Raw genomic sequence first — 15,062 nt, forward strand, 5'->3', positions numbered from 1 at the left:
TATTCTTCAAAGTTCATAAATATGGAAAGAAATGAGGAGAAGCAGAGGTTATATCCTTGTAGAGTGACATACGATGTTGATAGACACAGTTGCCTTGTTGTGATGTGCATGATTTATTTCAAATTTCAGTGGTGGTTGTTCAGCGTAATCAATAGGTATTTAAGATCCATTTCAATTTTTTCACTAAACTTCTTTCAGTCTTTAGGAGACAATCTTCAGAAGTGCAAAGTGGAATGAAATGTGAGTGTCTTAGGAGTTTGCAGGGCTTGATATCTGTGCAGCCTATTTGTCTGAGGCTGGCTTTCCTCTTAGATTTATTATCTTCTGCCATGGTTGTGTCCTGTCCCACACGAGGGTCACACCCCAATGGGGGAACCCAATCCTGTGCCCAACAACCCTCACAGAAATAAATGAAAGAAGCAAGTTCTTGGCAATACCCACAGTATTCTTTCTGGTATTCTATGACCAGGGAGTGGATGGTTGAGTACCCCTGTCTTACCCTGTCCTTCCTCATTTCAGAGGGTGTCAGTAAGCAGCTATAATATTCATTTGAAACTGGCGATTGGGGTGTGAGGCCTATTTTGGTCAGCCCACCACACTCTCAAGACTTCGCTTCCTGTCATATGTCAGCAATTTATACCTTTAAATGAATTTGATTAAATAATTAGACAATCGTAATAATTATATGACCTTATTAGATTAGCTAATTATTTAATCAAATTCATTTAAAGGTAATAAATTGCTGACATATGAGAGGAAGTGAGAGTCTTGAGAGTGTGTGGTAGGGCTGACCCGCATAGGCCTACACCCCACCGGCCAGTTTCAAATGGGAATACTATAGTGGCTGGTTGTGTGTGCATGCCACTGAAGGGATGCCAAGTTAGCTTCGATGCCCTGTAATAGCACCTTGCTCATCTGTCTGTCATCTTCATCTTTCCAACTGCTTTGGTTTCTGCAGGCTGAGTGGGACATCAATTGTGACTCTTCAGTCAGGGCTCTCTTGGCTTTTAAGTCAGCTGCCTCTTTTTGCAGGATACCCACATGACAATGTATCCAGGCTAATGTCAAAGTTCATCCCTCATCTCTCAGTCAATTGAATATCGAGTATCAGTGTCACTAGTCTGAAGTTCTCTTGGTGTGTTATGTCTGAGTAGAGGTCTGGAGTGCAGTAAATGAATCTGTGCAAACCATCATGTCATGCATGTAGGAGTGTCTGCAAGGTGGAGCATTGGTCATTGGTCCTCCAATTCTGCAACTCCTCTCCACGGACGAAGGCTGTCGCATTCTTGCTACTCTCCCGGTTAATCAACCTGTCCATGATGTACTCGTGTGGGTGATAGTCTCCTGTGCATGCGTGGGGTCTATTTTGAGCACCTGCCTTTGCTGCTGGATGGTGGTGCAATGTAGATTCTGGCTACCTCTACTGCCCAGGGTGGAGGGTCAACGTAGTCCATCACCCTCCCGTCGACTCCTCTCCACCAGGTCCATGTGGTGGAGTGAGTAATGGATTCCTTTCATGACCTTTTGCACCCACATCCTCTCAGTGAAGAGCCTCATCATATGGAAGAGAACTTAGTATGCTGTCCTACTGCAGAAGAGTTGATGACTTGGGTCTTGACACCCTCACTGCACTGGACAGAGTGCTCAATATAGGATAAGGCTTCATAGACTGATTAGTTAAACTATTTCAAACACGGTGCTCTCATAATATTAAATTCAGTGGAAATTTGTGGCCCTTGAAAATACTAAACATTATTAATTAGCAATATACAATGCTCTCATAATGAATTCAGTCGAAACTTGTGGTCCTTGAAAAAAATTAAACATTATTAATTAGCAATGACAACATGACAAAGAGGACAGTGAGTTCGCATCGTCATGTCTTGTTCAAGTGCAGAGTGCTTGCAGGACTGACATGTCCACGGCTGTCACATCCATTATTGGTCGACCAGTAACAATGCAAGTGGCAAAGCGGGTGTTGCAGCTTGGACACACACTAATCCTGTAATAAAGAAGATATCTGTAAAACTGACATGTTATAAATTACTGGATTACATTATCAACTTGCATTATTATTTAAAGCAACTTAGCAAGTGCAAACATTACTAATATAGTATAGTTTGAAATCCACTCCAAGCAGTTGAAATTAGTCATATGAGAAGGATCACTAATAATAAACAGTGCTTAGATACAGTAATGAATATGAGTAGTAGTCATGAAATGTAAAAGCTCAGAGTAAATGTTGCAAAGAGGGAAAATTGAAATATTATTCTTTTGAGAAAGGAGGTTGTCATTTATTTTGAAGCACTCTACATACAGTGTGTAGGACAAAATAAGTTATGTATGTTTGGTGGGGATGATGGTGTAGGGGAATTTAAATATTTGGGAGTGCCAAGGCATCAGAGTGAAGAGCCAGGAGAAGGCAGTTCAAACCCAGACATGTTGAGTGTGCTGAGGAGGCAAAGATTGAGGTGGTATGACATGTCAAGTGGAGGGAGGAGGGCCATGTACTCGAAGAGCTGCAGAAGTGGAGGTACAAAGAAGGAGACCAGCAGGAAAACCAAATACTTTATGTAGGTTTGGTGGGTATGATGGCCGTAGGGGAATTTAAATATTTGGGATTGTCAAACCATCAGAGTGAAGAGCCAGGAGAAGGTAGTTCAAACCCAGAGATGTTGAGTGTGCTGAGGAGGCAAAGACTGAGACAGTGTCTGGAGGAAGACATGAGGAGGATGGACATCAGGGAGGAGTGTACAAACATCAAGAGTGGGAGTCTCATAGCCCGTCCAACCTCATAAGGGAAAATAAGGGTGTTAAATTACCAATCAGGAATCATGGTTTCACAGTTGGTGCATTCAGCTCTATTGCTGCGGGAATCCTTTGGACTGTACTTCATGAAAATATTCATAGCTAGATCCTCATATGCTTCCCTTCTTTCACTGTTGATCTGAAAAAAAAGCAACTTGATAGCCATGCAGAAAAAGGTTGTAAAAAATTATATAAATATAAAAGTTTCTTAAAATACACAGTCAGCTAAGGAGAGTAAGGGTGATTACATTTTTCATTTGATGCTGCCAAATGGGTGGTCAGAGACAGATAATGCATGCAGTCATTTTTATTATAAACAAAGCCACCATAAAAGGCAACAAAGATTAAGTATGTTACACATACAATGCCTGCTTGGAAGTAGAAATAAAAAAATCCATGACTACAGGTAGTCTTTGAGTTACAACATATGTGACATGACTGCTTGCACTTATGACCAGGCCAATAATATTAGTAATAATTGGTTAATGAGTTGACATTTCAAGTATCACACCATGGGTAGAGCAGTAGTTTGTTTACACAGTGCTCATCTACCCCTCCATGCATTGGCCCCACCCAAGCTGGGCTGGGGTAAGGCATAAGGTGGGAAGGGGGGGGTGGAGCTGGGTCAGCCCCCCTTGCACTTCTCTCTTAGTTGCCTTTGGAACTCGAGCCGAGTACTACTGAAGCTGCAGTACTTAGTCACTATTCTACCAATTTATAGGACTACAGTCTTAGGGAATAGGTAGGTAGAGACACCTGCTGAAACAGGTATAAGCCACTCCTGGTGAGGTATACATGGGAGGTGAGTGGGTGCTGCAAACAAATCAACGACCCACCCATGTTCTCACTTTCCATTCCTTATTGTCTCATTAACACCAGAGAGTAATTCAGCATGCTCTCTAAAGACAGATTCTCTTACTTTCCACACCAAACTACATACACACAACACACATCATTTTCCCAAAATGTATTATGGTGCTCCTACACCCTGCTTAGGATTCCCCCTTTGGGGAGGGGACCAGAAATGTCCCAAGGTTTGACTCCGCTTTTGATGTTGACCGAAAGAGGTGTCCTGATAGCTCTTCTGACTACTTGTAAGGGAAAGACTACTTATTTAATTCACGCACGTTTCACCTCCGTAAAAGCAACGCTTCGGATCATGCTTCAGTTCTCAGAGGGTTCAGACAGACATGATGTGGATAACCGGCGCAGAGGTGGGAGCCAGACTAAACTGGGACTTAGCTGGACGCCAACACCTTTACCCGGCTTTCCATTCAGCTCTCACCGCCATACGGGGTTGCTGTTGTCAAGAGCCCCGCCAGTCGGCTGCCCCCGTCATCGCTCTCCTCCGTCCTGGACGTCACGGCCCCACCTCGCTGCCGCTTCTCCACCCTACTTGTGGCACCTGGGGCCCTTCCATATCTGACGTCCCGACACCGTCTCGCAGCCGCGTCACCACCTTGCCAGTGGCCCCTGGGCCTCTCCATCCAGGACTCCTTGGGACGACGTGTGATGCCTCGCCTGGATTACTACCCTTCCCGTGTGTGTCGAGGAGAGGATTAAACTTTAAACGTTTCTTGTGTATTTATCTCGTCTGCCCCCGTGGAAGCTGAGGGATACCGGGCCTTGGAGGAGTTTGATCTGGCGCTTCACCTCCGGCTAACGACGCCGGGTCATTTTCCTTCACAAGTGGCGACCTCGCCAGGATCCATCTTCCTTCCGGGTGCATGGAGGCGAGATGAAGCACCCCAGTCACCATTGATGGTCAGTATTGTACCCCTACCTCCACTTGCTGTTCCGGGCTCAAAGTGAGTGTTTGGTGATTGGTTGTTGTGTGAGGCTCTTTCTTTGCCTAACCAGGTGCGTCGCACATGACTCTGGTTCAGGGCCCTCGTGATTGTCAGTTGCAGAGTTTAACTATTCTGACCTTGGACCCCTTTAGTCTAATATGTTTCATATTGGCTGGGTCGTATTTCGTACACTTGTTTGATGATTTGACTCACCCTTTGGGCTGGTAGTCTCCTTGCTTGCCCTTTTGTGTTTATTTAAGTGGGGCATTGAACAGCTTGCCTGTTCTCACTTCTATTGTATTCTTGTTTTTTTTTTTATTAGTGTTCCGTTGAAGATGTCGTCCATTCAGGAACTGATCAACCTAGGACGAGAGTTGGGGTACGAAGGGGACGACCTCAGGACCTTCGTCTCTAAGGAACAGCCGCGCCAACGGGACGAATGTGAGTGTGAGACAAGAGAAGAGAGGAAAAGAACGTGACCAGAAGGAAGAAAAGGAGCGAGAAGAGCACAAAAGGAAAGAATTAAGCAGAAGGAAAAGGAAGAAAAGGAGTGAGAAGAGCGTGAAAAGGAGTGCGAAAAGGAAAGGGAGCATGCTCTTGCCCTTGAGCGGCTGAAACTGCAAGCAGCTGGTTGTAAGAGTACGGCCTACCTTGGTGCCAACCCTGCCACTCGCCCTAAACTGCCAGTGTATCGCGAAGGAGAAGAGATCGCTTCGTACTTCACTCGTTTCGAACGAGTCGCCTCCCTCCGTAAGATTGACGTCGGTGAGTATACCATATACTTACGCCATCCACTCACTAATCCACCACCAACACCACCTGCCCTCCTTTCACTGCCTTCACCTTCATTATGAGAACTCAGTAATGATGCTCTTTCTACTACAGTCTCATTTTCTTCTTCAAAAACTAAGTGACTCTTACCTCAGGAATTGCTTCAAGTTTTATAAATGCTCGAGAACATGTTGCAAAGGCACGATTAGCACAAGAGGCCAGAGCCAAAAGGCCATATATGTCTTCAGGATCAAGAATACCTTCATATTCTCTTAAATGAAGGCATGTCTTCATTGCTGCATCAACATAACCTGCAATTTTGAAAATGTATTTAAGGTTGTATTTTATAATTGGAGAACTTATTTCTATAGGAAACAATAAATAACCTGTCAGTGATGATCTATGAGTATGATCACTTAATAGACATGGAGAAAACCTTAAGTTTTAGAAAAATCCCAATAGGAGTTGACTGGGAAGCTTGAGTGTGTGGACCTTGACTCCTTACAAAGAAGTGTCAAAACTGATTTATGTCTTAGGAAATATACTGTGAAACCTTGATCAAAATATATCTTATTTTGCCCTCACTAGTAGCTGTGGGTAGCATGGTAACCTGATCAAGGTTTTTAAATTGGTAAGTGGGATTGAATAACAAACTAAACTAAAAAGGAGATTATGGTTTATTGCAATGGGCACCACAGTTAATGTACGTTTAGGCTCAAGGAGATAAGCAGTAATAGAGTGTTGCGTGCATGTTATTGGGATGAGTTTCAAAGGGAGGTTAGATAGATATATGGATGGTGATAGCATATAGTTAATAATAGGAATGTAGGAACTGTCTTGTTTATGCTGATAAACCTTTTGCAAATTCCTTATTTATTAATGTACTGTTGTATTATTTTAAACCAAAGTTAGAATCATTCCCACTTTGGAGGACAACCTCATATAAGTAGCCACCTGTTACTTTGTCCTATAAATCTTTCTTCTCAAATGTAGCAAATAACATGATGAAGTAAATTAACATGCATGAGTCGACACCATATCTACTAACCTTCATAAAGCTGACGCTGGGCCAGGAGAAAAAAGTGATAGGCCTCTGCTCCCTTCCAAGGACTGTCCAACATGTTGTTGTATTGGCTTCCTTTATCTTTGTCTCCAGTGAGTCCATCATCAAACAGACCCATCAAGGCTGCACTCCGACTTCCTTCTGCAAGTAATTAACCCTAATTATTGAAAGAATCTTGAGATGTAATCATTCTGTGTTTCAGCTCATGATACTGAGACTTGGCATGTGCTCCTGAGTATGTAGCAACAGTCTCAAAATGGTTAAATGTGCTCATCACACTTGAGGACCCTATAGAACTGTGAGATACAGTAGACCCTCTGCTTTGGATGTAGAGTGGGGTGCTGGCCTCTTGGATATTGTGGAGATGAACCTGAATGTGTGGTGGGCAGAAAAGCAACAGCTGATGAGGGAAGTGCTGCTTGTAAACAAAGGATGAAATGGAAAAGTGAGGCATGTCATGCAAGTTGGATAAGCTAGTTTTGCCTGAATAAGTTACAAATTGTGTCTGGTGCACACAAATCTACTTTCATTGAATGTGAAAGTTGATTTTTTCCTGTATGTCTATACGATAAAAAAAAAAAAAAAAAAAAAAAAAAATCAGCCACTGAGTGGCTGCACTCCTTGCCCTACACCAATGCAGGTTCAGACGTGGCGAATTCAGTAGCAGCCGCTCCTGTGCTCTTCCCCTTACTGACCATTTTTACATGACTGTAGTCTCAGTGGGGTATGGGGAACTGAGGTGAAGTACCACATAAAAATGGTGGACCACAGCATCCAGGCAGGTCTGCAGTTTATTCTAAACAAGCTTGCAGGCAACCCCTTACAAGCAGCAGTCACAAGCAAAGCGAAACAAGACATTCGTAGGAGACAGGAGGATGATGCAGAAGAGGACAGGCCCGTGAGGGTAAGGGATTATACAGAGGTGATGGTACCCCACTACTTTTCATCATTATATTTTCATTTTCATTTAACTACTTGAGTTACTCATTCTAGAAAGACAATACTACTTTAAACCATTGTTGTTGAAGGTTTTTAAGTACCGATCACAGTTTCATCATTAAAAGAAGAGTCCTTGTTGCCCATCTTCATTCTTTATTTACTTGAAGTGGGTCTTGCACCACCTCCAAGGTTGATAAGGTTACACCGCCAGTTTTAGTCTCTTGCCTGACACATGCTTGTCAGTGGCCTTCCACACGTTATTGTGTTTATTCCACATCTTCATCACTTGTTACTTGTTTTCTGTTTGACTGATTGACCTCACTGTTGCACGGAGTTTGTTTTTATAATGCCCCTAGTCTAATTCACGTTATATGGAGTGTATCTCTTACATGGAAAATATGTCCTAAATTTAGTTCTCACATTATAAGGAAATTCCTACAAAGGAACTTGCTAAATGGAGGGCCTAATTTACATTTAAACATGAAACTTTTCAAGCTGCAAAGGAGTGCATTGGAGAATGCCTGAGATCAAGGAGTGTTTTCCCTTAGGCGAGACATTGGAGAATATTGGGAGGGGCCCCCCACCAGGATTGCTGGGGATTGGGACCAATACAAGCTCTGGTAATTAGGGCTTGAGTTCTCTTGGGGAGGGACAAGGAGAGGTACATCAGGGGCCATATGCTCAAAACTTTCTTAAAGGGTGCTCCTGCCACAATCAGCTTAAGGGAGATGTCTAAGGTGTATGTTCGATGAGATGCCTCCCTCCCTCCCTTGGGGCTCTCGTTAGTGCTGAGGCCGGCGTGTGTCTGGGAGACAAATAGTCACACCACCCCATGATGCTCCACCAATCACAAGGCTAGGATTCACTGACGTTTAACAAATCACATACAAGTAATGGAGAAGATGATGTTTGTAAACAGTACAAAACATTCGTAGTTGAAACTGGAAATGAAAACAAATTAGTAATATTTTGTTACTGGCGGCAACTGCCAACTATATTGCCTCACAAGCTGTCACATGTCGCCAAAGCAGATGGTTCCTTCATTCACTCATTGTCTACTCCTTCCTTTCCTACTTCACTTCCTTCCTTCCTTCCATTCCTTTCTTCCCTTCCTTCCTTACTTTCACTCCCTTGAGCCCTTCCCTTCATTCATTCTTTCCTTCCCTCTTCCTTGCTTTTATCCTTCCTTCCTTCGACCATCTCCCTTGCTGAAAGTGTTTCGCTGGCCTATGGATGCCATCCCTCACTACACGAGGCTGCTGTTATATTGGAGATTTTTTTATTGTAAGTTTCATATCTCAGAAGGCTTATGACCTTGAAATTATTTTTGGAAAGTGGTTAGCAAAAGAGAGAATGCATAATACATCTTTTAAGCCTCCCTTTGACTAAATAAAATAGCAAAAGGCTGGGGCCAACCACCCTTTAAATCCTAAGCTTTTCACAGCAATTGTTGTGTATCATACACGTTTGAGGATAGACCTTAGCAGTTGAAGGGAGGCGGGCCGGGATGAGGGAGCCAGCTTGTGCTCACACCTTTTGAGCATATGGCGCCAGGAGTCTGAGGACCTTAAGGGCCATTTCAATCCAAATGACCTCCCATCTGCTTACTGCGCCCTGAGGAAGGTCTGGTCTGAGCCTCCTACTCATGTTAACATTATATAAATAGCAGATGGTTGACTTGTTTCAGACACAGATGGTCAGAATGCTTGTTGGGCTGAGTACTTTAGCAGACCCTCAGTGTGGGCAGCTCCCAGCTGCTGGGTTGCAAATGATGGACACTGCTCCAACCATCAATAAAAGCCTACATTAGGAGGCAGCTTGTATCTATAACTTCAGTGTGGAACTGTTCAAAATTGTAGGTGAGGCCATTATCTGTGAGTTACATGCAGTCTTGACTGACATATGGCAATCTGGTACCCCTGGAAAGGGAAAAGGAAACGTCGGCAGGACTGCAATAACTACAGTGGTATTACACTGGTCAGTGTTCTAGGCCAGTATGCCAGGCTCAGGTGTGCTTGCCCATCTATCCATCAGGGGAGCCACATAACTGTGGTATCAATATACCTCATTATACCTCATTGTTATTATGTCAAATATTAATATGTAAGGAATTTATATGATGTTATAAGGGTGAACTTGTATGGTGCTATTAGAATACAACATAATGCCGTTAAGAACGCTTACATACAACCGCTGACACTCGTTTGTTTGGGTTATGCGGGCAGCGGGTCTGTTGTTTATATATTGGAGATAGAACACTCGTTGAGTGCGATATGGAGTGGTGATTCAGTCCGTGGCACTGGAGGTCAGTATCTTTTGATAATATTTCTGTCATGATGCAATGTTAAGCCATGTAGTGTTCACATACTATGTATAAGAGCGTTAAGAATAGTTTAAGCTATGAATGCAACAATATATGACTTAGGCTTGGTGCAAAGAGCCAGAAAGAATGGGATGTGAGATTTGTTTATGTCTGCACTTCTTACAGTTTCACGAGACGAAGTACGGCATACAAAATGGAGGATTCTTTGTCCCATGCCACATCATAGGAATAAAGAAAAACTATGACAATGACGTTTCTATGTCCTGCTGGCAGTCCATGCATGTCTGTGTGTCTGTGTAAACCAGCCCAAAAGGGTGACCGCTCCATGACCGCTTCATATGTAAAAGGAGAAAGCTGAAAGTAAATGTCATCAAAAGTAAAGTGATGGTTTGTGAGCGGAGTAGAAGTGAGGTTGTGGATTTTGTATGCCCATATAGAATGGGAATTGAATGTGAAAAAGAATGCAAAATAATTTTGAATGGGGAAGAAATGGAGGAGGTCAATGAGTTTAAGTACCTTGGATCAGTTATGTGTAAGCATGGTGGTACAGGAGAGACAAGGGAAAGGGCATTACAAGGAAGAAAGGTGGTAGGGTCTTTGGGACATATCATGAATAGCAGAAGTGTGAGCATGGAGGTAAAGAGGGATTTGAGAAATACAATAATAGTACCAACCCTCACATATGCAAACGAAACATGGGCCTTGAATGAAAGTCAGAGGTCTAGAGTGCAGGCAATGGAAATGAGTTATTTGAGGAGTGCATGTGGTTTGAGTAGAATGGATGGAATGTGTCACGTGGGTGAAGGGAAGAAGTGTGGAGTGGTGGAAGAAGTGAAGCGACAGACTTTTCAAGTGGTTTGGCCACATGGAGCGAATGGAAGAGAGTAAGATGACCAGGAGGGTGTATGTGAGTGAGATAGAGGGAGGGAATATTAGAGGGCAACCTTCAGTGAAATGGAGAGATTGGGTACAGGAGTATGTCAGGGAGAAGGGTGAAAGATCCTTGAGAAACTTTGAGCAGGCAAGGAGAGAGTGTCTGGATAGAGAAATGGAAACTCTTCTGCTGTGGCCATCCCCTGGTGGGAGCTCCTAGGAGCAGGTGTCAAAAATAAATGAATTAATTAATTCACAGAATGTCATACATTTACACCAACAAACACCATACTAAGATTTCAAAGCCATAGGATGTACTGTATGCCCAGGAGGTACCCCCCAGGCGCCCGCCTTAACCCGTGTGCGTCGGGTGACGGGAATTCCCTGAGGAAAGCGCCGGTGGGCGGAGTTCCCGCCATCCGACGCGGCTTGGCCAAAATAGCACCTCTTCCCAACATCATATCTATGCCGTGCTGCAACGTAGACACTTCAAATTTATTTAATCGTGGAGAGGAAGGATTGGCGAAAAAACAATATAAATTATTATGTTTTCTTGAAATTGCCACACGGGGCATTGATGAAAGACACCTATTTTACAAAATCTATCAGCACCGCCCGCGCGGTGCGAGGACGACAATAGTCCTCTAGCCCGACGCTTATGGGTTAAGGGAACATATCTCCTTCCTGTAAGAGGGGCACCAAAACTGAAGTATAATCCAGGTGAGGCTTAACCAGTGCCAAATATAATTTAAGGATCACTTCTGAGATCCAGTTGCTTATGCTTCTTGAAATAGACCCCAAGACTCAAATTGCATTAGCTATGGCACTTAGGGCATTAACTTTATTCATGTTGAACTGCATCATCCATTTGTAGTCCCACTCTTTCAGGCCATTTTGTTGCTCCTGAAGTACCTCAGCATCATAGTCTAAACTGATTAGCCTTCCCATTTCTGTGTCATCGGCAAACTTGCTGATGTCACAGCTGATATCACAGTCAAAATCGCTTATGTATATGATAAACACAAACACACATATCCAGGATTATGCTTTTGTGGATGAAAAAAATCAGAGGGAAAATTTCCAGTTGATAGTGGGCAGAGCTGGGACTACCGATTGACATTTGGGATCGGTACTACCGGCGGTAGATTACTGCTACCGATACCGATCATTCGGTATTTTGAAGAAACTACCGAATACCGCTACCGATCGCATGATTGGCAGTCAATCGGTATCGGTAGATTGAAAAAGCGAGCTGGACTTTTTGTTAAGACTTAAGAGAAGACGACCCCGGCAAAATGAAACGGACAAGTTTCAACACGTTCGAGCGCATCTATGGGAAGCAGTTAGCAGGAAATTCCAGGTATTACTTTGACGTCATCACGCTTAGCCAATCACCGGCCGTTCTGGGCGTTCTCAGCCAATCAGAGGCAGCCACGACCTAGCAGATTCTCGCTCCCGCCAAAAGTTTTGGCGGGAGCCCCACTCTTGTTTGGCCTGCCGACGCGAGTAGCCTACACCCACGCCTAGCTCCTACGCCTCGACAACGTGCTCAGCCTCATCGACTAGAGTTTTAAGTGGCAGTGTTTTTAAGTCCACCAACCGCGGCAGCAGCACTTAATCGTTTTGTGCTTTTAACTTTTCAAGTGATTTTCCTTTTTTAAACTTTATTTTACATTAAAAAAGTTTTGATCAAGTCAGTGAACTATTTAATCATATTGTTACGAACCAGAGGTTAGGATATGCTGTGTGTTGAGTGAGTAGGAGTAGGAGTAGGAGTAGGAGGCTCAAGACTGCTTCAGTTGTAATTTTTTTTTGTGTTGGGAAGAAATTTATTTTGTGAAAGTTAATAAATAATGCTGTATTGTCTAGTTTGTTTAAATTTAACTTTTTTTCAGTTTGATGTTTATTTTTTGAGGGAGAAATTCATTTATTAAATAAGTTATGTATTTTTGAACTTAAAAAAGGTATTAAAAGACTCTAATTTACTTCTATTCTTAAGTTAACCGAAATAAGAGAGAAATAACTTAAAAAGTGTGTTATGGGCCTTTAAAAGCATTTTTTTATTATATAATTATAGAGTTTTTTAATCTACCGATACCGAATCTATACCGATCGGTAGATTTCTGAAAAATCTACCGATCTACCGATACCGATTGGACGCGGCTCGCTACCGACTACCGATACTGGTGGTAGATTTTTTCTACAGAATCCCAGCTCTGATAGTGGGTGATTTTTTTTTATTACAGGGAAATTGACTGGGAACATTTAAGTGCAGGAAAAGTGAAAATTCTTGGGGAAATGAGTTGATTGATTTTGTAATCGGTATGTTGGTTTAATGGAGCGAAGGCACCACAAGAATTAGAGGTATTTAGTAATGCTATTACAGATGTATCCCACAATCAAAACCTCAAGATTTGATTGTGGTTATGTTAATATTTTACATACCCTCCTTCATGGTATTCTTCATCTTGGAGTTGTGCTCCTGTACCAGCCGAGCAGCCAGGAGATACAGTTTCTTGGCACGTAAAGGATGTGTTTTTTTCTTGCCTTCTTCTTCTCCAATCTTAAAAAAAATGTTGAGAAGGTAAGTGTAACCCTAGGTCTAGAATCATATTAGCATGGTGCTGATGTTTTTCACACTTCAATAGTTCATTATACTACCTCCAGTAATCCTGAGAATAAAACATCAGCCAAGTGAAGCACATACAAAACAGACAAATTCTAGAAACAAGATAGTTGAAGATGTACAGTCATACCTGACAATGGTGGGCCCCATTAACTGAAAAGTTAGCTTCGCTAACTGGTAATCCACTAACTAAAAAGTTAGCCTCGCTTACGCTAAACCGCTAAACTGATAAAGAAATTAGTGAGAATCATGAAATTCCAGCCAAATGCGACAACCTAGAAAGAAACGGATTTCACAGCAGGGTGCGCCAGAAAAATTTATATAAATCATCTTTTATGACCTTTTCTCAGTTTCGAAGTGTATTTTTCGATGACTGCGTCATAGGAGATCACCCAAGAAAAACATTTGCGTCACTGAGGGGTTAATTTAAGTGTGATTTGTGGTGTGACTGTGTGATATGGCTGAGTGTAATGTGGAGTATCCGAGTATGGTTTGGCTTGGTGAAACTGTGTCATAGCGTGGTGGTTGTGTGATGATGTGTCAGGTGTGTGAAAGCAAAAACTAGAACACAAGCAAATAAGATGAAGAAAAAAAACCTGTTTGATGTTACTTATATTTTTTTGGAAGATCTTTATGGATTTTACTTTTTTTTATTTCATGTACACATATGGACCTTATTTATCAATAGGATATAAAACAAAATTTTATGTAAAATATAAAAAAAATAAAAAAATATAAAAAAATTGGCCTTTTTTTGGGGGTAACGCCAACCCTAACAATAATGAACGCGACTACATGGTGACAATGTCGCAACTGAACTGAACACAGAGCCCAACAAGCAACAACAAGAAGAGTAGAGAAAGAAGCCTCCAGTTTATCCTAAATCCATATATTTTATCCATGACTTCCTACAAATTTATGCATTTTTTTACCTTTTTCCATAATTGACACTTATTTTTATTAAGTTTATTTCTTGAGGTGGAAAAATATTGAATTCTTGTTATTAAATCCCGAGTTCAAAAAATTGGAAATGTAAGATGCATTACCCTAAAATACCAAAAAGTTTCCCTAATAATTGTTCAATTCCCCTACTTTAAGGCATGATTTACCCAAAAGTGGAAGCCCTGGAATTATTGCGCCATGTGGCTCAACTGGTGCTGTCTGCCCACAACGAACAAGACCAAACCTGAATGAATCTTTTCGTGGACTTAAGTTAGCGGAGGAGGAACTACACTTAGCGAAAGCTAACTGATCCGCTACTGTATCCAAAGTTAGCGAAAACTCTAATCAGCTAACGGAAAAGTCAGCTTTGCTAATTAGCGGTTAGCGGATTAGCAGAACCGTGCCCACCACTGATACCCAACCCTACATAACCTGTTTTTTACATATATCAGACATTATGCCTCAATAATGCCTTACATGAATAAAACACTGTAAAATGCTAATTTCACTAATGGTGATACCAGCACTTCAGATGGTAGTAGCGGTGCCAGTACTGATACTAACAAGCCAGGAGCTGGAGCATGTGGCATGGTGAGGCTAGGCATAACTAGCTCAGTAGCCTGCTCTGTGGGCCTTGCTCACCACTCATTGCCTGATGACTGGTGACTATTTGCAGGCATTGGGTGTTGAGTGCCTCAATCGGACACCTTGGGCTTGTCTCTGCCCCCAAGTTCCATTTTATGTTACTGGTACTAATATGTTTGGTGCCATACCAGTACCATTAAGCAGGCACTGTTCACTCCGATATTGGTATTGGTAGTCGAGAACAGTGGCATAAAGTCAAATTTGACCTACTGACTAATGAAGTACCTCTGACACAATAAACTATGAAGCAGAAAGTGAATCAAAGACTATTGAAATTTCACA

At 42.3% G+C, this 15,062-nt stretch overlaps 1 protein-coding gene across 2 annotated transcripts in view; it reads right to left on the reverse strand.

Annotated features, from left to right (window-relative positions):
* Window positions 1-761: 761 nt before the first annotated feature.
* Window positions 762-15,062, reverse strand: part of LOC126994526 (WD repeat-containing protein 35-like) — a 46,332-nt gene continuing 32,031 nt past the window's right edge. The window contains exons 17-21 of one of the 2 annotated variants that reach the window (XM_050853843.1): window positions 13,013-13,130; window positions 6,418-6,573; window positions 5,520-5,680; window positions 2,823-2,947; window positions 762-2,002 (exon numbers count right to left, since the gene is read on the reverse strand). In XM_050853843.1, the coding sequence (XP_050709800.1) occupies window positions 1,888-2,002; window positions 2,823-2,947; window positions 5,520-5,680; window positions 6,418-6,573; window positions 13,013-13,130 (675 nt within the window). In that variant the 3' untranslated portion in view covers window positions 762-1,887. Of the gene's footprint in view, window positions 2,003-2,822; window positions 2,948-5,020; window positions 5,681-6,417; window positions 6,574-13,012; window positions 13,131-15,062 lie in introns of those variants that run through there. The other variant, XM_050853844.1, reaches the window with a different exon arrangement.

Source organism: Eriocheir sinensis, unplaced genomic scaffold (genome assembly GCF_024679095.1).
Source record: "Eriocheir sinensis breed Jianghai 21 unplaced genomic scaffold, ASM2467909v1 Scaffold816, whole genome shotgun sequence".
Lineage (NCBI taxonomy): Eukaryota > Metazoa > Arthropoda > Malacostraca > Decapoda > Varunidae > Eriocheir > Eriocheir sinensis.